At 30.8% G+C, this 26812-nt stretch overlaps 1 protein-coding gene across 13 annotated transcripts in view; it reads right to left on the minus strand.

The window, feature by feature from the left end:
- LOC143232015 (uncharacterized) overlaps window positions 1-26812 on the minus strand; it is a 65081-nt gene that overhangs the window by 32885 nt on the left and 5384 nt on the right. For 6 of the 13 annotated variants that reach the window (XR_013017334.1, XM_076466989.1, XM_076466991.1 and 3 more), the window contains exons 2-4: window positions 15598-15710; window positions 11256-11440; window positions 1001-1184 (exon numbers count right to left, since the gene is read on the minus strand). Coding sequence is in view for 12 of the 13 variants with exons in the window: in XM_076466989.1 (XP_076323104.1) it covers window positions 1001-1184; window positions 11256-11312 (241 nt within the window). In the remaining variant the exon portion in view is untranslated. Of the gene's footprint in view, window positions 1-1000; window positions 1185-2187; window positions 2314-11255; window positions 11441-14221; window positions 15572-15597; window positions 15711-23781; window positions 23799-26812 lie in introns of those variants that run through there. The other 7 variants (XM_076466992.1, XM_076466990.1, XM_076466984.1 and 4 more) reach the window with 5 other exon arrangements.

Raw genomic sequence — 26812 nt, forward strand, 5'->3', positions numbered from 1 at the left:
GGTTTTACATACATGTTTGAAATAACAAAAAAGATCAAATAACTATATCAATACCACAGAATTTAGTTTATCAAGTTTATTGACTAAGCTGCATTTTGCCTAAAAATATTTTTTATTTTGAGCAAACTAAAGACACAAGCTGTCTGAAATCTTGATTTGAAAGAATGAGATAGCTTCATAGTACTTTACAATGGCTGAGAAAGCTACTTAGGGAACATTCTGAACTTTTGATTATTTATTCACATCACACCTTGAAGTAAATGTATACAAGAGACCATTTCTAAAAATGAAAAAAAGTGAGTGGGGCCACTGTGTTTGATTCAATAAACAAGCCATTATCTCAACAAATAGTAAAGATATAATGTTCTTATTTTATATTCTAGTTTGTCAATATTACTAATTTGAGTTCTTTATTTATATGAAACTATAAATTTTGTATTTGGATATAATAAACATATAATTTGAACCAATGTTCCATTCAACATACCATGTGAAACAAAAATCAATATTCAGGTGTTCTTTAATATTTACTTTTAAATTAAGAAATAAATTAATATATAATACTGAAATTGAAATTACAATCAACAATTTGATACAAACATTACTTGATAAAATTGTAGTTTATAATTATTTGTAACAAACATCACATCACCAAGAGTTAAGCTATACAGCTGTTGTTTGGATTCACTGAACAGTCCATAACCTTAATAAACACCTGTATAATAGCTTGCCAAATCATAACAAGCCTACTTACTTTTAAGAAACCTTTCTTCATACTGATCCAATCCAAAAGGTTTTTTTCAGTGTTAAATATTACAATATACTTTAAGCGATTATTAAATGTACAACTTAAGCAAGTGTAACTGACTGTAACAACTGCAATTATGCATTAAGAAAGAACTTGATTTGCTTACTTATGTAAGCATCATAGAACATGTGCTTTGCCTTGGTCCATACCAGAGTTCAAGTTTAACCAAATATTAACATGACTATTACTAACCATGAGAATTTTTGTTATGGTCCACACTTGTACTTGACTTTAACTGTCCATTAAAATGTGTGTCACCAGCACCCAAATGGTGATACTTGGTCTGTAAAGATTGAGCTACAAGGGACTGCTCATTGTCACTAGCTGTAAACTCCACACGAGACATTAAAAGTGATGAATGAGAACCACTAGACACCTAGAGAAGTTAAAAGTCATAAATTTATCATAAATGTACAAGTACATACTCTAAGTTTTTTTCTACGAGAAAATGGAAAATCTTTAACAGTTACTGATTATAAAAATAACATTAAAGAATATTTACATGGACTTTAATTTAATTGGCAAATAATTAGCTCTTTTTTACTTAACCAAAACAATGCAAGTAACAATGTCATATTAGGTTAAGTTTTAGAGGAATTATTACACAGAATTAAGTCAGAAATTAAACATGACAGCAGTGATAAGAGGCAGGCATTTATTAGTCATGTAACACACTTATGATTCTACAAGAATAAAGTAGGCTTTGCTATAAAAAAAAACACACACAAACAGCAACTGTATTAGCAGAGCCATACTGTTAAGAAGACACAAGTGTCTGCTCAATCTTACTACAATAGGGTTAATATTGTTCACTAATGATTTCACATTACAGGTTTGACAAACCAATTTCTTGCACTATTTTTATGTGATACAATTATCAAGTAACTTGATGCTGTAATACAAAATATCAACAAATACGAGTAAAAATCTAGAGATAAAAGATAGTATAACAAGAAGAAATAGATGTAGTTACTATCAAGTACTAGTACAAGTGGTAAGCATTTACTTTGTGGAAACCAGAAATGGCTGCCTTAACTCATATATTTTCCAGAAGTGAGAGAAATGTGCCCCAGCTGCAGTGAATGGGTTAATATGAATCATTACACTATATAACACAAATTTTGTTCCTGGATAGCATGCATTATTTCTTAATTGCTTATGTTGTAAAAGTACAGAAAATGGTCATTATTCCCTTTAAATTTTAATTTTGTGACCTGGATAATGAAATTTAGAATTTAACCTATTTTCTATGTAAAAATGGGCAAATTTGCACATTTTCATTTACATAAGATCTGAATAAAACAACATATGAATCAAGATTTGTACTGAAGTTAAACAGAAATGAACAAAAATGTTTAGAAGTGAGTAATATAAATCACTTTCATATGTCAGCCACCAAATATAGTCTCCCATCATATTTTCATTACACGCTCCTTGGTAGCAGTGTTCAAAGTCCAGTATATTTTGGTGGAAGTGCTCGCCTTGCTCTCTGAGGTGCACCAAAAGACCCAGGAGAAGAGACAAATACTTATTCCAGGTATGGAGCAGCACAGCTTTGAGGCTTCTGAATAAACTATCAATGAAGAGGTGCCACTTGTTCAGGTTACAGGCAATTCCAGTTGCCTCGCACAGACCAAAAACATTGTGGTAGAAGCAAAGCCCATCTTGATGAGTGAAGAAGCTTGAAAAATGTTGGTAATGCTTCCTCTGACCTGTGACTTGCAAACTTTCATCTAACAAATCCCACTCCTTGAGCCTAGATGTCAAAAGCTCGGCATTTGACTTTGTTAGACCAAGATCTCTGATCAAGTCATTGAGGTCTCTTTGGTTGGGGTAGTATGGGTTTCTCTCACCAGCTGCACCTCTGAAATTGTAATATGGGTCTTCAATGTCTACCCCCCTCTTCTGAGGACAGCTGCTTTCTCTGTGGTGGAGTGGGTACAAGGAGCTCAGGTCCGGATTCATGATCACAGATGCATTCTTGCCAGCCCAACGTTTGGAAAGGTCCACCTTGCAGAAGTAGCAATTGCTTGTGTGATCAGTGGGTTGATACCAAATTCTTTGAATAGCGAACTTCATGGCTCTTTTTTTTTCCTTTGTACCATCCTGCAAAAGAGCAAAATAAAATTGTTATTATGAAGAATAAATTTATTTCATCCACAACTAGTGTAAGAGGTTCACGCAAAATATTTTGTGATAATTTTCCTATACTATTAAAAATTAAAAAAAAAGATATTTGAATTTTAAAAGGTCTAAAATTTGTATAATATAAAATCTTACTATTCAAGCAAGCAAAAACTGTCCAGCTTACCTTCTAGTTTTTTTTTTTGCAGTGCTAGCAGATAAAATGAGGTGCCCAGGGTTTGTACTGATCCCTGACAATCATGCTGTAACATGCCTTGCAGGCTTCACAAATTTTAGTAGATGCTGTCACAGAGTACTTTTTGCTCTTGTATTGATAAATTGGTCACATACACAGCTGAATGCATCTGGAGAATGCTTGCAGCTTCTTGATGCTATCTCTGATGAAATCAGATAGGTCTATGTGTTCACTTAAGCAGCTAGAACTAAACTGAAGTGGTGAGTGGTGAGCCCCTGTATATATATTTCTATGGAAAGTTCTAGAAATTCTAAAAGGTTCTTGAAAATTCTTGTAAGTTCTACAACATTCTATAAAATTCTTGTAAGTTCAAGAAAATTCTCTATCAGCTACTCTGCAATAAATCTACCTGAAATGTTCTGGAAAATGGGTAAATTTGAAAATTTCATTACCCAGGTCACAAAAGTAAAGTTTGAGAAGAAAAATAGGTCTTTTCCATTTACTTTAGGCATAATCATTTAAGAATTAACACTTTTTACCCAGGAACAAGAAAATGTAAAAATTTTGTTACATAGTGTTATGAAAACTGATAAAATAAACACTTTTTTTAAGAAAAAAAAGCAAAAGGAGAATATCCTGACAAACTTCTGCCCATACTATATAACAATGTACAGCTTTAACAATACATGGGAACTTATCAGAATAACAAATAACATATGAAGGGTAATGTGAAAATGAAAAGCAGCCCATTACTTTCAAAGATATAATGAAACCAGTGGAATAAAAGATGAGGGTGGTACAAACATTAAAAACTAGTTTGAAAAAGATAGCACCAAAGGTAATGTGATTTAGCAGATAGTAATTATTAATAACAATTTTTGAGTGAAGTAAAGGAGAGTGAATATGTCAACCATACAATATCTGCTATATTCAAAGAGGTATTTTACCTTATGCCAGAGCTTTTCAGGCCAACTGGGATATGACATCGTAATGGTTGATATATTAGTGAAAGTAGCAAAATCGCTTCTTAAAAAACTGTTACAGTGCAAACTTATATTAAGTTTCTGAAGTGTAATTTTCCATTGATTTTATTTATGGCACAAAATATTATAATTAGTTCAATTAACCATAGTATAAACTAATATTAAGGCAACAAATTTGAAGAAATTAATGCAATTCATGGCTGAGAAATGTTGTCATGAATCTCAAAGCAATTTTACAAGTTTGTCAATTAAATATTTTCAACATGGCAGTTAGTTGTTGTGCCATAAATTGTGCAGACTTCAAAAAGGTGGTGGGAAAAATGTTTTCAGTATTTCCAGAAAAAAATGAGAAAAAAGAAAGTAGATAAATGTCACTGGGAATATCAACACAATGATCTGTAGTGATTAACGTATTGAAGGTAATATTATTTATAGAAGCAAGAAGGAAGACTGCAAAACACCTATTGCAAATTTAGAATTTATAATAAATAGTCATGTTCAGCTTTTAAAAACAGACTAACCTTACAAGATTTTTTCTTTTTATTTGGAATGAAACAATATCTGACAATAACAAAGAGGAAAGAACTGAATCGTTTTCAAAGCATTATTATTGGAACTCCATGTACAAATAATTCAAAGAATCTTAAAAAATTAAGATTATTAGTTGCTGAAGTGTAATACTTTGCATACTAGACATACACACACACATTTCCTAGTTTACAGCTTGCTAAAAAATTATGAAGCAAGTACTACCACCCCACCCTATAGTTTACCCTATCCTCACATTTCAAAGCTAACTGAAATAACTTCTACAAAATCAGGTTTTACCAACAGAGGTATAAATAGCATTGAAATGGTGAAATATCAATAAATGCCTAAAGTTGTCAACCAATCAAAATTAAGTTCATTCATGAAATGAATTTGCAGCACACTGATAGAATATTTATTGGTAAAAGTCAGATTAATAGCTTTTAATATAGCAAAGCCAGTGTGTTTTGGCAACACTACAATCCAATAGTGGTCAGGTCGCTTATCACCAAAAATATAGCCAATTATTGTTGTTAGAATATGTACTGAAGTTATAAAAGATGAATTTACTCACTACTTTGTCAAGGAACCTACTATAAATAATATTTTAGATTCATTGTCAACTTCTAATACAGAAATGGTTGAGAGGGTGGAAATTGAGGAATGCCCAGGTACACATGATCATTGCTGTATTAGGTTTGATGTTTTGCTGCATGTGGAAATTGGGAATAACGATACTGCAATTCTAAATTTGAAAAGTAAATTTCGAATGGATGCAACAAGAATTACCTGTTGTGAATTGGGCAGCTGAGTTATTTAAAGAAACTAAGCAAATGTCGAAAATGTTTGGAGAAAAAATTTGCAAGATTCAAAACAAATATACTCCTTACAGAAAGAAAAGGGTTGCTCCAAATTATAAACCAGGTTTGCTCACAAAGGATACGAGACAAAATTAAAGAAAAACAAAAAAAATTAAGAGCATTATATTGGTACTATAGAAGATTTAGAAGATTATAGAAAAATTAAGAAATTTGGTCAAACAGGAAATTAGGATATCCAAAATGATATATGAAAACAAAAACAGTAAGGAATTCTAAAGTATATTAGGGGTAGACAAAATGTTAGGATGATAAAAATAGCTTGAATATGATGATTATGAAATGACTAGGTTACTAAATTCTGCTTTTTATTCAGTTTTAACTAATGAAAGCTTAAGCAATATAAAGCAATATTCATTATTTTGAACAATTTATAGATGAAAACAAAGTAAAACAAGACAACTGCATAAATTTTGAATGTATTAAAATAAAATTGGAAAGTTTAAAAAATGATAAGGCTTCTGAGCCAGGTAACATTCTCCCAAAGGTTTTAAAGGACAAGGATTGGATTAATATTGGAAGTGGTGTACCTCATGGCTCAGTCTGAGAACCATTGCACTTTTTGATTTGTATTAATGACACAGATGAAGGAATGGTCAATAAACTGCTTAAATTTGCTGGAGCTTTACAAAAGGATTTGGTTCATTTAGTGAGATGGACAAATGAATGACAGAATTATGATAAATGCATGATATTGCATGTGAGTTACAATCATTTGAATTATAAGTATAATTTGGATGAAAATAACCTTTAGATTGTCATGAAAGAAAATAATTATGGATGATCAGTTTCTTAAACCATCCACACAGTGAGCTATTTTAGTAGAAAGGTAAATATGATTTTAGACTGTATGTATAGAAATATTGAATATAAGTCTAATGAGGTCATAATTTCATTGTATAGGTCACTGGTTAGGCCACATATGAAACAGTATGTTCATTCTTGGGCTCGTTACCTCAGAAAAGCCATTGAATATTTGGAAAGGGTTACCAAAATAGTTTCTGGTATGGAAGGTGTGTCATATGAAGATACATTAAGATCTTTAAAATTGTTTTCTCTTGAAAAAAGAAGAGTTATATGGGATCAGATTGAACTGTTTAAGATTGTAAAATGAATTGAAAATGTTGATGCATCAACATTTTTCACACTTAACAGCAAGAATTATAGAACTAGTGGACAGATATATATATATAGATTTAGGCAAGGTAGAAGCCATCTTAGCTAAAACAATTTAATTTTTGAAATACAGTGGTGGGTCATTGGGATGCATTGCCTTCAGATGTTGTGGAGGAGGTAAATTTGAAAAAGTTTAAAAGAAAGTTTGATAGATATAAATAAATGATAAGGTCTGGCTTTATTTTATTAATTTTAAGTTTTAGTCCAACATAGAAGATGGGACAGCTGAGATGAATCAACAAGTTTCTTGTTTTCCCTAAACGTTATGCTATAAAATGAAATATATAGGCAACAAAGCTAGAAAATGTTGGTTGGTTTTCTTAATTTAGTCTCCACCCAATATGCAACCACAAAAGTATCTATAACAGTAATTATATTGTGATTTTCTATCATGTATGCATATGTTTACAAAATTTTGTAGGTTATTGGTAAACACTACAAAGCTTTCATACACAAAATAACGTGTTGAATTAAGTATTAAGATTTTTTAATTAAAGATTTTCACGTAATTTTTTCTTTCAGAATGATCATTCAACATGCAGAAATTTTTTTAAGATTAAAATATATATTTTTGTGCATCAGAAAATTTTCAAGTTTCAAATGTGAAATCTTCATAATCTCCTAATAACTAGGATAATTGTTGTCAAACATTTTATTTATAACACAAATTTATATTTTATATGTTATTTTCACTATTCTATCTTTATGGGTTTGGTCAAATTGAAATGACAATGAAAAAATGCTGCAAAAACTGCTTGTTTCCAAGTAGCCTGAAATTACCATATTCCTCCTGATGCTGCATATCTACAAATGCCAATTTAATTGGTAGCTGAGCAACTGCTTTACTAAAGCTGTATAACTTAAAACTACATTAAAAATGATTGTGTAACTAACAAATGCCCTGAAACATTACAGCACCACCAATCATAACTATTAAGATGTCTTTTCTTTCATCATAATCTAGTAATAGTTTCAAGAATCTAGAATGAATAACAAATGCTTCTTTGAAAGTCAAAACAAAAAATTTTCTTCAGTATACTTAAATTAATTTCACATGCCTTCAGAAGAATGATGTATTAAAAATGATAACTTAATCTGACGAAAATATTTGCTCAGTATCAGGTCATTATGAGATCACCAGAACATTAAGTTGGGAAATTAACATGCTTGGAATTATTTTGATATCACAAATAAAGCTTTATTATATGAAATCTGTTAGACATGAGCAGTGATGGATAGAAACAAAAACTTTAACATCTTGATAATGCCCACAATAATATTTCTGCATCATCTATAACAATAACTGATTTAAGCACTAATAAATATTATAAAAAAACATGAAACTGTACAAAAACATTTAAAAGTATACAGTATTTTAAATAAAGTAAGATGATATATTGGTGACTAAAATTTAAATTGACAGCATTAATTAACTACAGTTGTGAACTTTTGTTTCAATGATAATGAAAACTTTCAAATATAAAATGTATACGGATAGTCAAACATTCATTACTGAAGTGTCTTCTGACTGTGAATTAACTCTTAGCCAAGAAATACACTATCTTCTTTATCCCAATAAATTAAAATAAAATTTTTAAAACAATGAATAAGGGACTGAATAAAACAGGATAGCCAATGGACACTGCTTAACAGAGAATTTAAGTTGCAAATCTTAACATGTATTCAGTACAATTGTTTGGACACTATAACACTATGTCACACAAGTTTTGTTCCTGGATAGTATGTGTTATTTCTTAATTGCTTATGTTGTAAAAGTACATAAAATGGCCATTACTCCCTGCAAACTTTGCTTTTGTGACCTGGATAATGATTTAGAAATTAACCTATTTTCTATGTAAAAATGGACAAATTTGCACATTTTCATTCACATAAGGTCTGAATAAAACATATGAATCAAGATTTACATGTATTTATACTAAAGTTGTACAAAAATGAATGAAAATGTTTAGAAGTAAATAGTTTTTTGTGATTTGCAACTGTAATGTAAACCACTTTCACATATTAGCCTCTAAATATAGTCTCCCATCAAGTTTTTATTATATGCTCCCAGGTCACAAAAGCAAAGTTTGAAGAGAAAAATAGGTCTTTTCCATTTACTTTGGACATAAGAAACTGGAAATTAACACTTTCTGCCCACGAACAAGAAAAAGTAAAAATTTCGTTACAAAGTGTAATTTGAACAGATGTAGGAAGGGTTGTTTCTAAAATAAACCAACAATCTAAAAACAAAATGGCTTCAGAAACTTCTTTCTCTGAAACTCTGTGAAGATGATATGGAGGGCAAGATGCCATGATTCAATATACTCAAGCTCATCAAACACTGGTTAAATCAAATTTCATTTGGAATTGGATAACTGAGATACTTGCTGGAGGGAGAAGTTGTCACTTTAAAAATAGGCCTCTACTTTATTATTAAAGTGATAAAAAAACAGTAGGTCCATTGGTGTTGAAATGTCTCACTCCATCTTTGTTGAGATATCTTGTTAAGCGTGATCTAATGTTTCTCCATTAACAAACTTTAGAAGTAAACAACTGAAATACCATTAAAGATAGTTGAGGCTAACTAAGAAAAACAACAAAAACTACAAAACACATTTATATAGAAAAAACATTTTCTGGACAACTGAGAAATGTAAAAGATCTTTCGTTTTTATGATAGATATAAAAACATCTTTAGTAAAAGAAAAAACCACAATAATATGAAAGTCTATACTTAAACAACTGAACCATTACATGTAAAAAGAAATGTAAATTACAAAAAAGGTAGGGGCAGAGCAGGTAATCTGATCAAATAATCACTTGTATAAAATATATTAAACTGCTAGTTTAAAATACTCCAAGTTTCAAAGGCTCCAATATACCAATCAAGATCATTCATTAACCCCAAGTACTTCTGTAGCTACCCCAAGGGTTGTTAGCACCTACAAACAAACCCTGTTATGACACACATTCATGATAACTAAGAATTTGTGGCACACCTGGTCCCACTAACTTATGGATGAGAGTATAAACACAGTTACAAACATGGTAATCCCAGTATCGAAAGTAAAGGCAAAGAACAAAAATCAAATGACAGATTTGGGCTCAATTATCTTGAAATTCTATTCTTATCATGCCAGAGTGGTCTTCTGAGCTATGCCATTTAAATAAGGACATCCCCTGAAACTGCCTACCATATCACATCCTGCTAACTCCAAAATGACGGGAGACATATGAATATAAATTTACAAACATACCATATGATTCAATATAGGAAAATACTAAACAAACAGAATTTTGCCTCATCCTTTCAAAAATGTTTGTAAAAATCTGAAACTACTACAACAGCCACAAGTATTATAATTCATCATCATAAACAAACCACAAATTTTCCACTTCTTTCAGCTAATAAACCAGAATATGAAAATTGAACAGGTAACTTTACAGCAAAAAACAAACAAAAATTCTACATCAAGATAAATTTTTATTTTCTACCAACAGATGAATGATTTAGCTCTCTCCTTTGTTGTTTTTTTATTGTAGCTTTTTAATTTATGGATGTTTGTTTTTACATACAGAAAATGAATATGTGAAATTAACATTACTTTGAAGTCTCACCACAGCATTAGTCCATGATCATGCACTAATGATGAAGTTTTCATTGCAAAAGGCTCTGTCATAAGGCTACCATATCAAAAGCATACAACACCTCTGCAGGCTTTCAATAAGCCATCTAGTGTATTAGAATAATGCTTTCCCTGTACTCAATTCAAAAGTCCAACAGAAATTCAAAGTCACTGTTACCATTGACTAAACTAGCATGTCTGTGTGTGAAATAGTACTAAAACACATTTAATTTTGAGGCTGTTTGAGGTATGTGACATTTTACCACACAAGTCATTGAAACAACTTATTTACAAGACTTGGATTAATTTTCTAAATGGAGATAGTTTATAATCATGATGCATATGTTTGGGGAACTTTCACAGATTTTGTCACTGACTATTATGTTCATAGATTCTTACTTGTTACAAGAGATTACTCATTATATACTACAAATGGAGTACAACTTATTCTGGTGCTACAAGTTAACCTACATTTCACCATTTTCCACAGTAAGCATGTACAAGGAAACATCTCATTATCATCTGAGCATACAAATATTTTGTATACATCAGAAAGGGTTATTATCTACCCTTCCTAAAAGTAATCAATTAATTTTAAATGAGATCACACTACTTACATTTCAAATGTTGTTGAAATGTAGTTATGATACATTCCATCATAACTTTGAGCTGTAGTTGTCATTTGAAGGGCTAATTTACATATTCAAATCTGTTTTAACACAAAAATTTTAACTTTCTATATATCATTAGTGATTTCATGTTACCTGACATTCATTATTCTTATAAGCCTACATTTTAGGTTACTTATTTCTCCATTTGCATGCTCACAATTGCTTAAAATGTCTTAATGTTAGAAATTATTGCCAAGTTTGCTGATTTAACTGAACATGAGAGTATGTTTTAAAAGACAGCAATGAAGAAATATAATTATCTTACCTGTTTACCAATGTTTAGAGAGTTCTTGATGCTTGTAGTGATAGGTGAGTTAATCATTTTCTCATCTAAATGGAATGACACACTTTTCGAAGTGATTTTAACAAGAATCTCCAAGCTATTTTTAACTGCTGAATTCTCCACTAGGGTTACATCAGTGACTACTCACAGATTTTGCATGGAGTTTTCTGCAGAACAAAAGCATGTGATAATGCAAATGAAACATTGTTTTCATAAAATGTTACTTGAGTATTGAAAAGTCTTCAGGAAACATTGTTAATGGCTTAATAAAAACAAATCCTAGGACAATGTATTCCTTCAAAGGCTGGTTCCTTAAAAACACACTGCTGTACATAATAGATTTATTCAAGTTACATATAACACTAAATTGTTTAGCTCATTTACAAAGCACAAACACAAAAATTAAATAACTATGTTGATATTAATAATAATGCTGTCACAAATTATATTATCCTTAGTTTTCTATCTCCCAAGTAATGAAGAATAAAAAAATGTAAAAGAGCAGCCATTATGATCATAGATGAAACAACTTTAATGAAAAATTAAAACAATCAAAAACACTTCTTGATAAACTGTTTGGATATTCAATTAAATTTAATTTCACATAGTTATGACAGTTTTCAATACACATTTTAAGAAAATAAAGCAGGTTTGCAACATCATTTCCACTGCCAATTCTCTTATGCATTTAAAATACAAATTAACCATCCAAAATATTTGTGTGAAAAATAAAGAAAAAGGCCAAAATTATATAGGTAATACCTCATAAACATGAAATAAAATTGGACATTATCCACATTCCATAATTTTAATCTTGTGCTGTGAAAAAGTAATTCACCTTCCGAAGTCATCTTCAGGTTAAACTATCTCAGATGACCCAGGAAGGTTGAAATGTCATCTGCTTTATTAGTAAAAGTGTTATTACCTATACCAGCCATTCTGAGATACAAATCACAAATGTTTGTGTAATCTCTAAAACCTCCTAAATACATTTCAAATGTTTGTTTTCTATAAAGCTTTATATTTTATATTAATTTATATACTCTATGTGGGATCTGTCACTTAACCAACCTTGTAAACATCATAAAAAATTAGTAAATAAACATAAATTGCCTTTTTTCTTGTTAGAATGTCTGCATATTATAACAGGAAAATACAAATATTTAGCTTAAGTAGCTTGACTCTATTTGCACTACATATTTATTTTTCTATTATATTGAGCTTCCAGCCATGCCTAGCTAACATTACACAACTTGCATTGATGCAGTGCATGGGTACTCATTACATATCAGTTATATAAAAATGACCTGTCTTGGCTGTATTTTAATGGACTAGTATTTTGTAATATAGTCACATTTCAATTATTGTACATCCATATATTATTCCTTTTTAGAAATAAGTCATTAAACTTATAATAAAAAAATAGAAAAATAAATAAAGAAATAAAGTAAAGAATTATCTCTTCACGCTAGGACCTTTGTACTCAATTAGTGCTGGACATATGTTGCTAAGCCTTATAAAACTTTTGCATGTGGAGGATATCAATATTTCAGGTTATATATATAAATTTAATTCAGTAACCAAAAAAATCATAAATAACTAATATCAAAGAATTCCACTGTAATTTATTAAGTTTAGTAACTAAGATGTATTTAGATTTTAACAAAATACAAAATTTAAAGTACACTAAAGACAATATACTTCCTTGAAAATTTGTATCAAAAGAACGTAGTGGACTTTTCACATATTAAAATGACTGAAAAAATCACTCTGAGGACATTTTAAGCTGTTGATTGGTTATTCACGTCATATACTGAAGTAAGTGTACATGAGGAACCACATCTAAAAATTGAAAGAGGTGAACAGGGCCACTGTGCTTGATTCAGTACATAAGCCATATTTCAACAAATAGAAAAGATATGAGAGTGTTGTTTTATATTCTAGTTTATCAATACTGCTAATTTGGTTCCAAATTTGTAATAAACTACAGTGCTACGTTCAACGTACATGAATTATAGAAATAGATATTTAGGTATGTTCTTTTAATATTTACTTTTAAATTAATAAATTAACTGATATATAACATTAAAGTTTGAATTATAATCTACAATTTGATTCCAAAATTATTGACATAAATTCATAAAACAGTATTTGAATACAAGTTAACAATCACATTGATATGGCCTTTGACCCTTGACCCAACACAAACTGGTAAATACCAGGACTAGAAGGTTTCAAAAATGGTCAAAGATCAGATATGTAAGCCTCTTCCTCCCTTTTATTTTTGGTAGATTAAAAGACAGTAAGCACATGTTTGAGAGGGAGAGCTTAAAAAAAAGGGGGAAAAATTGCATTGTTACTTTTTTTCACTTTAACCATTTAGGACTTAGCTTATTTTGGAAGGTTAATGAAAAGCAAGTTGTATGCATAACTACATATTTTATACTGTATATTACTAGTTAAAAAAAAAAAAAGTCTAGACAGGCCAGTACTGGTATGTTGCTATGAGCCAAAGTAAGATTTCTACCAGTAGCAGGCCTTTACGCCATGGTGAAATATGACCCTTGTAAACCTTGGAAAATTTAGGTTCCCATGTTATCCTTAAATGTTATGTAAATGTTCTGTTAACTAATATCCTGTAAAACAAATGAAACTATTTTAAATACTAAAAAGACAACTCTCAACACCATGCATTTAATAAAACTGTTGTTTATTGTTGTGCATGACTAAATATTTCATGTTAGAGATATAGCATTGACACTTGAATTCTGATCAGCAATTTGTCTTGCAGACTCCTAACCAGTGACAACTGAATATCATTGCAAATAATTTCACTGTTTGTATATTATAATTCTTTAACTTAACACTTAATGATCTATATCTTTTTAATATCACTCCTGAATAATGTTATTTAATAAATATCCCAGAACTTGAGGTTACACTTTTACCTTCAATATCAGGTCCAGTAGATTTTGAAGCTTGTGGCATTGCATATTCTTGAAGTCTTGGGCAGACATATTTTTTCAAGTAACTGTATGCCAGGGTAGAACAAGCACCCTTTGCTTTGTTACCATATAAAATTGATATGCTACATACTTTGTGATAACAAGAAACCCACTTGAAAATGTATTCTCAAGATGGCTGGTATGGGTATAAGTGCTTTATTAAAATAAAGTACAGAACAACATTTTGACCTTCTTAGGTCATCTTCAGGATAACAAAGAGAGTTTGCAACTGACCGTTGCCAGGCATGTCTTAGGGATGTGTGTGTAAACAAGTATAAGACTGTAAGGAACACTGCAGTTACTTGTTAGGTTATTAATTAGTATAGGTATAAAGGTGTTCCTTTATATTAGTTTAATTTTGGTTTTAGTTGTTGTATAAATAGGGCTTTGATTTTCCATTTGTTTCCCTACTTAGTATCTGGGTGTTTTCTATGGTTATGTTGTGTTATTTTGGCTTGTAGTGTACAAAACAGTGTGAAGGTGCTTTTTTGTGTTCTTTGAATCTAGTTTCCATTTTTCTGCTTCTTTCTCCAATAAAGAAGTCGTGGCAGTTGTTGCATTGTATTTTATAAATAATGTTGGTATTATGTTTGTCAGTGTAGTTTTTACATAGAACGGACTTCAGTTTTGTACATGGTTTTTGAATGCATTTGGTGTTTATTGGAATGTTGCAATTTGTTAACATGAAGATGACCTAAGAGGGTTAAAACACTGTTCTGTACTTTATTTTAATTAACGTGCTAATACCCATACCAGCCATCTTGAGAATACACTGATATGCTACATAATGCAGTAGGCTTAAGTTTGGAAACCCTTGAAGTCTTGGGTATAAGTATTTTTTGGGTGATTATCCACTGGGGTGGTAGAAATTCCTTTCATCTTGTTACAATATGAAATTGATGTGCTATAAAATTTGTCTTCTACTTGAAAATTATCAACTTCTTCATATATGATCATTTTTTACATTTTAAATCACTCAGTAATCAGTGAACACTAAAAGCAATCATCAACAAAGTCAGATTCTCAGATATCAGTGTGTCCATTACAAATAATAGATCTATTTATTAATGATATCTAAGGATAATACAGCCAGATGATTGACTTCTAGGATCTTTCTTTACAGAAATAAACCAAATTCAGTCAGAAGTGACATTCTGAATTTGTGCAATGTTTTTATCATTAAATATTGTGGTTATTTACCAGCATTTTTATTTTTCTCTAAAATCTAAATCTTTGAGGTTACGTACAAACAAAATTAAGAAATTAAAAGGGAAAAAAAGATGTTTTTATGGTGATGTTTTTATCTCCATTGTACTTGCCATTTACCATAAAATACCACAGCTTATCCATAAACCACCACCAATTTTGAAGACTGTAATTTACTTCACAAAATGATTCCAGGGATTGAAGGATCTTGTAGAGAATTCAGCCACTACAGGAAGTACATACATCATGGTGCCAAGAAAGAAAAGTAAGAGGAAATAATAATTATTTTTTGGAAATTTTGTTCTACGATACATTTGTTCAAGATATTAATATAAACAAAGTTTAAATCAGTAATTTTACATGGGCCTGATTAACTAGTACATATGTAAATTCAGTTGTCCAAAGTAAATTTTAACTTGTCTAAGGCAATCAAACAACCATTATTGCTGGGCCCTGGATCATTTATATTAGCCTAATGGGAATTACTAACCCTCTCACTATGGGTTTGGTTGATTAAACAGAGTTTATAACCTCAAAGTGATCCTCAGTTTCCATACTATAACTTAGAATATGTTCTGTGTATCTTCACAAAATCTGGCAAGCTTTCAGTAAACATTCAAGTCTTTTGTACACAAAAAACCAAAATTTCTTAAAATAAGAATTTCTACCAAAAGTCTGTCCATGAATGCATAGAGCAAGTTTTGACTACTCCAAGCATAAAATGATTTATGTTAAAATTAAAAATACTTTTCTTCACCTGAAAATTGGTAAAGTTCATCTGTATAATATCCAAAACTACTTAAATAAACATCAAGCATTTTTCAAATAAAAAGTTTATATTTCATCTTTTATTTTCTCTACCCCAACTCTATATGCACTTAGTCAATGACAAACATTGTAACAACCATAAACAAATAAGAAATAAATCCAAATTACCAATTTTTTCTTTCTAGAATGACTGCAAATTGTATCTAGATACTACAGTTATTCATACTAAATAGCTTAACACACATAGCAGTATACATCTATTTATATTATTTTACTGCTTTTTGACTTGCAACTGATAATACCACCACATAAGTTATAAATCACTTAGTGAACATGTAGCTCACTTTACCATATCAAACTGTGTAATGCATGAGCAGCTTACTATATTACACCATAAAGAATTTATTATTATTTTTCATTATTTTACCTAATCTAAAAAATTGAGTTTTACATTTTTTATTTTTATAATAATAAATAAAAAATATATACAAAAAACAGAAAATACATCTTGCTTTTTTATGTAGGTTGCTAATGATATTTAAGTCTACATTTTTTATACTATTGGTACTAGTACACTGAATAATTTTCATTCATTTAATGCATCTAAAAACACAAAGCAAACATTCTGTAATCATCATATTTTTTTCTGACTTTCTAAATTTAGCACAAGAGGATTTAAATCCTACCCTAAGCTTTATAATCTAAAGACTGTACCAGAAAATGTCAAACTGAAAACAACTAGACAATGTAATATAATGCCTTATTTGATACATTAACACCTTGTCTTTCTAGTGTTTACAACTGATATGATATAAAACATCACAGAGAACTAATGATAATTGGCTGTGATTTTCTAGTTTGATTTCACAAACAATAAGATTGAAGGTTATAAGATATTGCTTTGCTTCCACAATATCTACGCTATAATGAGTAATTTTCATCATATTCTTTACTTCTAAGAAAGTGGTGTATAAATCAAAGAGGAAAGACCCAGAAAATAAATGTCAATTTTCATATTTGGAAAATTTCAGTATTATTTTTTAAACATTTTCTTATAAAATCAAGAACTTAAAGGGTTAAACACCTGGTTATTACACTGAATATCACTCTAAGATTAATTTTATTTGCTGTTGTTTAATACACATCCAGGAATGAGTTGCATCTAATGATGGGTAGGTTAAACTATATCTTAAGTATATATATTGATTGTTTGAAAAACCTTTATTGTCTGAGCTAAATACCAAGTAGAACAATGATATCAATAACTTCATGTAAAATAATGGATTAATCAAAATTATGATTAAATCTGTTACTATTATGAAAATAATCAAGTAATCAAAATTAGTGTTTTCTACTATTTACCATTTTTGATTATTCCAAATAAGTAACGGAAATAACACTGTTGTAATTTCTCATTATTATTTTTGATTGATTCATGATTGTCCAACTTAAATGATTTGTGTCACAACTCATTAAAATAATCAACTGAAATTGTTTCCGATTACGACTATATCTAATTATTCCAACTATCCATGTTCTCCTGCAGGAATAACCATATAACTAACTGTTTGAATGAAATTGATGAGCTTGACAATTAACTAGCCAGAAAATAGACAATTCCACTTATTTCTGAGCTCTACTATACCAACAAGTGGTAATTTTTCTGGATTTAAAGGTATGAGACCATAATGTTTTGTGCAGCTCTATATTTGAGATAAATTATATTGGAAATTACTCATTTAATACTTGGTTAAATTATGTGTACAATTACATTATATGAATATTTTTTTTCTTAAATAAATCAAAATCCTGGCAAAATATTTTCAAGACAAAATCTGCATTCAGTAATGTTTCCCAAACCATGACCAAGTACTTATGATAAATTTAATGTTGGAGATGTTTTGAGTTAAACATATGCATAGAATAAAACTCATGCAGAAATATGAAAAATGTTCCAACAAAAACTGTCTAATAGATAGGTAATTATAAACCTACCAGTCTCCTGCAGTGGACCAGATGTTAGGCTTAAATACCAAAATTCAAGGCTTACTTCCTCATCACAAATGAGCATAGCTTTGCACTCAAAACAGGCAAATTAAAATAAAAATCAGTCAATCAACACAATTTTTAAACTTAACCATATGAAATACTCATGGTCTGAGTCTAAGGATTGACAAGACAATAAATAGCATTTTAAGTTCACTATAAAACTGATAGAAATTATCATATGGTATTGATATATCCAGTACACAAGAAAACACTCACTATGCTAAAAATGGTTAATGCTAAATACTGTGATTTTGTCAGAGAGCTGTGATGTTCTAATTTATATGAAAAACTGAAGTATATATAAACTATTTCTTTGGGCTTTCTTTTAAAGGATCAAAGGGCATATCATGTTTGTAAACTTACATTCATAATTTTATTATTTCATGAACATATGTTAATAAATTTGGTATCACATTCTAGATTATGATTCAACTTTTAGTATTATACATTAGCTAATTTCTTAAATTCAAAGTAAATATTAAAAACAACTTTCTAAATACTGATTTTAATATCACATGTTGAATGCAGCTTAGGTTCAAGTAAGATGTTTGTGATGTTAAAAACAGTCTAATTTTTTAGGACTTCAAAATTCAAAGTAGCAATGTGGACAAGTGAGGATATAAAATAAAAAACATCCTGTCTTTTCTAATTGGTGAGATATCACTATATATGGCAACCAAACACAGTGGTCCTGTCAACATCTTCTATTTTTGGAAATACTTACATAAATATGCCTGCTTCACTTATGTGTTTACAATCAACCAAAGTTCAATTTCCCAAGATTTCTTTTTTTCCCAAAAGTCTAAGTTAAAATATTTGAAAAACAAGTTTTTTTAGACCCAAATATAGTTTAGTCAATAAGCCCAATAAATTACAGTAGAATTCTGCAATACTGATAGAGTAACTTATATTTTTTTTTGTTTTTACAGACTATACGTAAAATTCAGCAAAACTCAGCATAACAGGTACAGAAAGTACACATTTTGTTACATTACAAGCACTCTTAGATAACTGTTTTCTGTATTTATTTTAAGGAAATAATGAGTTTAAGGCTTATCTGTATGTAGGAATGACAAATATACCCATGTGACGCATTGTAACCAAAACATAACTGTATTTGACAAAGTACTGGTCCATTAGAACAAACACAACATATGAATTGTAAAGCCAGTTTTATATTATTGACTTCAGCAAAACAAGTGCCCACAATATATATATATATATATATATACATATATATATATAATTATTCAAACTAAAAATTTGTGGTTTTTTGTTACAATTTGTACTGCTCTGGAACAACAAAATCATAATTTATATCTATTAACTAATTTTTTTATGGTGGTTATGAGTTCATCAAAGTGACCAATCCCATATAGAGATACAATACTTTTTTCTAAAAGAAAAAAATGGATGACTATCTCTAGGTTATGGAGAGTTTTTGTGTAAAGTTTAACAATTTTCTGATACATAAAAGTATTTTTAGTCTTAAAATCACTGTTACATTGCATGTTGAATAGCCAACATTTAAAAAGAAATGCATGAACAAATTAGTACTTACAAAACCTTAAAACTTTATTTAAAAAACTAATATGTTGCAAACCCTTGTAATGTTTACTGATAACCTGTTAAAGTTTATGATGATATGCATACTGTATTAAAAGTTATATACTCTTCAAAAAAAGAAATGCAAAAGGCAAAATATGAGTAAAATTGTTAACAAGTTTATTCCGGGTAGTTCTGCATGACATGTGTGAAACATTGAACATTCACTGCTGAACATCCAAAGTCTGCAAAGGCGAAATCCACACTCACTAAGTGAAGTTTAACGTCACTCAACGTCAATAATGAGTATGCCCCCCGTGAACATCAATAACTGCTTGGCATCTCCTGCCCATGGAAGCGATGAGATGATGAATCATATCCTGTGGAATGGCTGTCCACTCAGCCTGCAAAGCTGCTGCAAGCTGAGGTAGAGTCTGCGGTTGAGGTTGTCGCCGTTGCAGACGTCGGTCCAACTCGTCCCAAAGATGTTCGATGGGGTTTAAATCTGGTGATCTGGAGGGCCAAGGAAGAACGTTGATGTTGTGGTGTCTCAAGAAGACAGTGGTGAGTTGGACTGTGTGGGGATGGGCGTTGTCATGTTGAAAAACGTCGTTGACGTTCACCATAATGGTTGCACATGGGGCCTAAGAATCTCGTCGACATATCGTTGAGCCGTAAGATTCCCTCGAATGTGCAAAAAGTCTGTTCTGGCATTGTAGGCGATGGCAGCCCACATTGTGACGCTGCCACCACCAAATCTGTCATCTTCCTGCACACAATTTGCTGCAAAACGTTCACCTCGGCAACAGTAAACACGGGTCCTTCCATCCTGCCTACAAAGCATAAAATGTGATTAATCGCTGAACCAAACATGCCTCCATCTTCGATGAGGCTATACCCGATGTGCCTGAGTTTACTGCAGCCGTGCTTGATGATGTTGCTGGGTGAGGATGACGCCACCGACTGGACGTCGAAGTCGGATTCCTGCATCTCGTAGACGATTGCGTACGGTCTGATCGGAAATCCTATGCAGTCCTGGTATAGTTGAGGCAGTAGACATCGGAGTGGTGGTCCTATCCCGAAGGTGATGTAACCAGATGTTGCGATCTTGTGCGAGCGTGGTCAATGAGGTCTGCCAGATCGTGGACGGTCACGAGTTGATCCATGTTGTTGGTGATGATTCCATAGCTTTGTGATGGTGCTTGGGTGGACATTAACAGCTCTGGCAACATCTGATCGAGATTCGCCTGCTTCCAAGCAACCAATGGCGTTGTTGCATTGTGCTTCAGTCAGTCTTGGCATAACTGTATTGTGTGTCGGTGGCTTAACACTGAGCTATGGAAACAGAGAGCCCGTCACTTTTATAGGGATTTTGAACATGTTACACTTGCAGAACATGCAGATCTCTCAAACAAATTTATTGGACACGCATGTGTTTTGGCGAAAAATCTGATGTTTTCCTCCGTTTTCAAAGTGCACAACTTTTATTGTCATCTTGGTCTGACAATCAGTGCCTTAACATGTGTAACATCACATACTCTGAGCTTGTAATGTTATTACATATATTTCTCTTTAAAATAACAAAAATATCCCTTTTGCATTTCTTGTTTTGAAGAGTATAGTATGAAAACTATAAAGTATAATGGGTTTGTTTGGTACTAAGCACAAAGCTACACAATAGACTATTTGTGCTCTAACCACCATGAGGATCAAAACCAGGTTTTTAGCATTGTAAGTCTGCAGACATACTGCTGTGCCACTGGAAGGCTAATTATAACAAGCATTAAATGATCATGAGTTCAGTCCCTGAGACTGAGTCTATAGGGAGAGTTAAGAAAAAGAATAAAAGTATTAATTACATAAAATAAAATGCACTGTAGGAAAGAAACCATTATAAATATGAACTGTAGTACTATTAATAACTAAAAGTACAAATTATGTTTGCAGCTACATTATCACATCCAACTTGTCACCAAAAAGAAATTTGTATCCTAAAATAAAACACTTCACAAAACTTTTTCACAGCATGTTAATTGTTTCACATAAGCTGCACTAACAGAAACTAAGGACTTCTATATTTGTAGCTAAGTCAATCTGCTTTAGTGTTGCATCTGTTAAGCCCTTGAGACTTAGGAAACCTCAGACTGGTTTACATACTTTGTCCATGTCAAAGAATACTGAGGGCTTATGTATGGAATGGTGTTTAAACTGATTAACTTTAAACTATGAGCATCAAAAAATCAAGAAAAATAGTTAACTAAATTATTCCAACTATCCAAGCATTAAAATATCACCATTATGATTTTTGATTAATTCAACAAAAATAATCAGTTACTTAAAATTAGTGTTTACAACTATTACTATTTTAGATTATTCCAACTATCCAAATCTTGTCTTTTGCTGGTAAATGAAACTTTTCAACTCATTTCCATTTTGTCATGCTATACCTAAAACATAAATATATACTCTTAGGATTACTCCAGGTATATTTCAAGAGTCAAATAAAATGAAGCTCATGTTAAAAGTTTACTTTTAAAAATACTGAAAATCTTATGTCTAAGAAAAAAGCAGACTGCAATATATTCTTAAAGAAAAGGCTGTAGAAATGTTATGAATCTCTTCTGACATGCACACAATTTCTCAAAGTAAACTTTTTTTAATCACAGTTTATATATATTAACATTTTCACATTCTTGAATTTGATTAGCCTAATGGTGAACTGTAAAAACAACAATTATTAACCTTCATACTTTGTTCAGTATCTAAACTGGAGCATAGAAATTTATGGAATTTCCTCAAGAGGCTAATCTTCCAAATTGCAACTCACTCTTAAGACAATAAGGAACTACTCTTCATTTAATATAATAGGCATCTTCATTTAAAACAATTAACATTGTTACATTTAGTCCTAACTGTTGCACATGAAAATCTCATTTACACAATGTAGAACAAAATTTGTAATAATTTCAAAATTTCATTAATACCATTCTGTGGATTTCTCTCTAAAACTAAATAAAATAATCCTTTGTTAAAAATAACCTCTCTTAGATTTAATGTGATAAAATTAGTAAATATTCTTGTCACAGTGTGTGAAATTATATAGTTTAGAGAAAACATGTTCATGCAACTCCTATAAAAACAAAGACATTAGAATATTTACTATTTTGCTGAAAACTTGTTATATTAATCTTTATGTATAGATAAAAATGATTCACAAGATGGATATCAAAGTATTATGAGAAATATTACAATCATGATAAAATGGAAAAAAAATCTTAAGTTTGACATTTTAGGATTATTATTAATACCATTAACAGTGCAAACATTTTTTTCTAAAACTACTAACTTGTAGATATAAAACAATAAGTTCTCAAAGAAGTTGATATAGGAGGTAAGTTTAAAAAAAAAACATTAAACTGATTGTCTACATTTTACTGAACAGGCTAGAAAAAAACAAAACTGTAGAAACACATATGCATGCTGAGAAATAAATCAATCAAATAACTAATGGTAATTACACAGGAGTCCTGCTTATAAAATAGGTTAATTTAATTGTATTACACATTGACAGGTATTTATTTGTCCATATCTAGTAATTTCTGACACAGCTAAATGAGAAAGTTACTGACCCATCATACTATTTGAGTGAGTACATGGCTAACATCCTTAAAATGTGTTGTAGAAAATGTGATAATGTGTAAGTCCTGAAATAAGTCTTAGGAATTTTCACTCATCATAAGTGAAGAGCAAATACTGACTTCCACATCGAGTAAATTTTCACTCATCATAAGTGAAGAGCAAATACTGACTTCCACATCGAGTAAATTTTAGTCATCAAAGACAAGAATTTTTTTTTACACCTTCTAGTAGAAATGTAAGGTATATTTATAAACATAGTACAAAAGATGTTATCTCTAAACAAACACCAACCATACCTAATTTAGAATACTGTGTAAAGTTTTGATCTCCTTCTCTAGGAAACTTAGAGTGACTTTCTGTGAAGAGTGAAAAAGAGAGCTATTAGGTTGATTACATGGATAGTGTTATAAGAGAAGGTTAATATTCCTTACTTCATCTTAAGAAAGGAAGGGTAAGTTCACCGACGATGACCGAAGAAGGTCGAAACGTTGTTAGCTCTTCAATATAGTGCTTACATATATACAGACATAACAAATATCTTACCATAAAATATCAATAGTGTTCAAATAAATAATCTATCATTTTCAAGAAAAAGATGGTAAAGAAACTGTAACAAAATTTAGATACGTGGTTTCTTCCAGTATTTTCATTAACTTTGACATAGCTGGAAACTGTTAACGTGATATTCAATAAAGAACTGCAAGAATTACGACTACAACATGGATTTAACAACTGAAAGATTAAAAATTGTTAACAACTGTCAAAATAGTTGCAATGATTCAGTTCCTTTGGCCATTTATTGACAGTTACAAACAGATGCTGTGAAAAACAACTTTTGCTTTTTATTGCCACTAGATAACTCCTGCTCCTTACAAGTTTTATCTCTAGAATAGCAAATTTATAAATACTTGAAACTTTTTTGCCAAACATTGCACCAATGCAATGTAAACAAACTTGTTTGTTTGTTTGTTGTTTTGAATTTCGCACAAAGCTACTCGAGGGCTATCTGTGCTAGCCGTCCCTAATTTAGTAGTGTAAGACCAGAGGGAAAACAGCTAGACATCACCACCCACCACCAACTCTTGGCTGAAAGGGTGAGCATGTTTGGAGCGACAGGGATGCAAACCCGCAACCCTCAGATTACCAGTCACACGCCTTAACATGCTTGGTCATGCCGGGCCCAAACAAACTTGCATTAAAACAAAATGACTTGTGGAGCACTCCAATGAACAACAGAACTTGCATGTATGGCATACTCAACAACATACAGATGAAAAACATGATTTTAATCCATAATAAATATTCAAAACAAGTTTAACCATACAAAAGGCCACCTTTAGTGATCTGAAAGGTTTAAGTAATTTAATTACACAGTTTTCAATTTCGGTTTGCAGATTTTCTTAAGTTGAAATATGCAACTTATTGTAGCATTATCAAAGCAAGAGAAGGTCAAGTTAATCCATACTTGTGTTAAATTACAAGAACAGCACATGAAACCCATTCTGTAAAATTCACTGAAGTGCCTTTGTTTCTAGATTTTCAGACAACCTGTACTTTAATGTAAATATTTTGCAATTTGCTCTATCTAATAGAAATTAACCTCTGCCTATAATCTTCCAAATATAGCTTCATTAGTGATTTTTCAGGTTATTCACTGAAGTCATAAAAGACTGTGTACTCACAAAGTCAGTGAAAGACAAGTCAGGAGATAAACAAAACAATAAGAATTATATTCTCAAGGAATGATAGATTCTTTGTAAATATAATCCTATGCTTTGGGAAATGCAGGAAAGTTTTAAGTCAATAAATCATTATTTACAGATCTTTTCAAGTTGTGCAGAAATGTAAGGTGGAGTTTTTAAAAAGTTTTTTTTCCAAATTACACAATATAAATGTTTAAAAGTATTAAAATATCAATTCTAGAATAGGTTGAGCAAGAAACTGTTGAAATAGACTTAGAACTGTTACTTTACCTGAAGTGTAAAATCTGATACGCAGTTGTACATTCCACACCTGAAAGATACTCAATAGTCTGAACAGGGTTAAGAAAGGAATTGATAGGGGTTACTGTTCACGTACTGTCTTGAAGGACCAAACGGGTCTTTGTTGTCTGCCAGTTATGTCATTTTCAATCTTTAGAACTAAAAGTTTACTACCTGAAGTAGGTTTTATCATTGCTTTTAAACACAGTTAAGCTTGAAACTAAAATTCAAAATGAAAAGATTTACAAGTATTCATAACTATGATACTTAGTTAATCCAGTGAATGGCACATAAACTGCTGGTAATATTAGTAACACAATATATGGGAAGGCACAAAATGTAACCGAGAAAACAAATCCAAAGTATTTTAAAGATTATTTTATTTACAAGTTCAACTCTCAGGAATTTTAAAATCTTTAAGACTAGAAAATTTATTTCATGCCAAAGAGGAAGTATCCTACCTTAAACATAAAATAATGTATGAATTCAGGTGTTTCATGTAATGTAATCAGTATAGGCAGTTCCCAGTTCCACACCATCATTTAATAATAAGCACAAGAAAGTAGTTGATGAAAAATGCATAAGCTACTCCTCAGATATTTAAAATTCTATCACTCTTCAAATAATTATGTATTAACATAATACAACAAAATATTCTACAAATGAACCAAGAGTTATCAGCAGTTACTCTATTAATCAAAAATATAAAAGTAGTGTTGTAATATATATTCAGGTTTGTGTATTTGAAATTATGCTACCTTAAACCAGCAGTTCCACATTTTTCTACTGTGAACCTTTCTTAAGCATAACCATTTTACTTCACACTCTTCCAACAATCTCAGTGACATAACTTGAATTTGAACAATGTTCATGACAGAGGGTGTATATATGCTGAAAAATAATAAGGAAAAATATAAGATTGCTCATCACATTACTCTCAACTATCTTTTGCTTGTTTGGATTACTTGCACATTTTCCCTCTAGCAATGTAAACACAAGATAGACAGGTCAATATCCTATCCCTTTTCTGACTGATATTACTCACAGAAGGTTATGACAATTTTAAATAGTGAAAATAACTAAAGAATTCTCACACCATTGAATTCCACAAACAAAAATTAGTAGTTACAATGTAAGTTCATATATGTAGTTAATAATTAATGGAAACAAATAAAATCATACTTGTATGATGGCTCTTCACACCTCACAAATTGATTATATTTGCATGATAATTTGAAACTTGTGTGAAGGCAAGATAAACTACAGTCCCAATAAAATCCATCAACTTCAAATTCAAACAAGTAGATTCATATCATATGGATAAATGACAGGAATATTGTAAATA

The sequence above is a fragment of the Tachypleus tridentatus genome, chromosome 11 (genome assembly GCF_004210375.1).
Source record: "Tachypleus tridentatus isolate NWPU-2018 chromosome 11, ASM421037v1, whole genome shotgun sequence".
Lineage (NCBI taxonomy): Eukaryota > Metazoa > Arthropoda > Merostomata > Xiphosura > Limulidae > Tachypleus > Tachypleus tridentatus.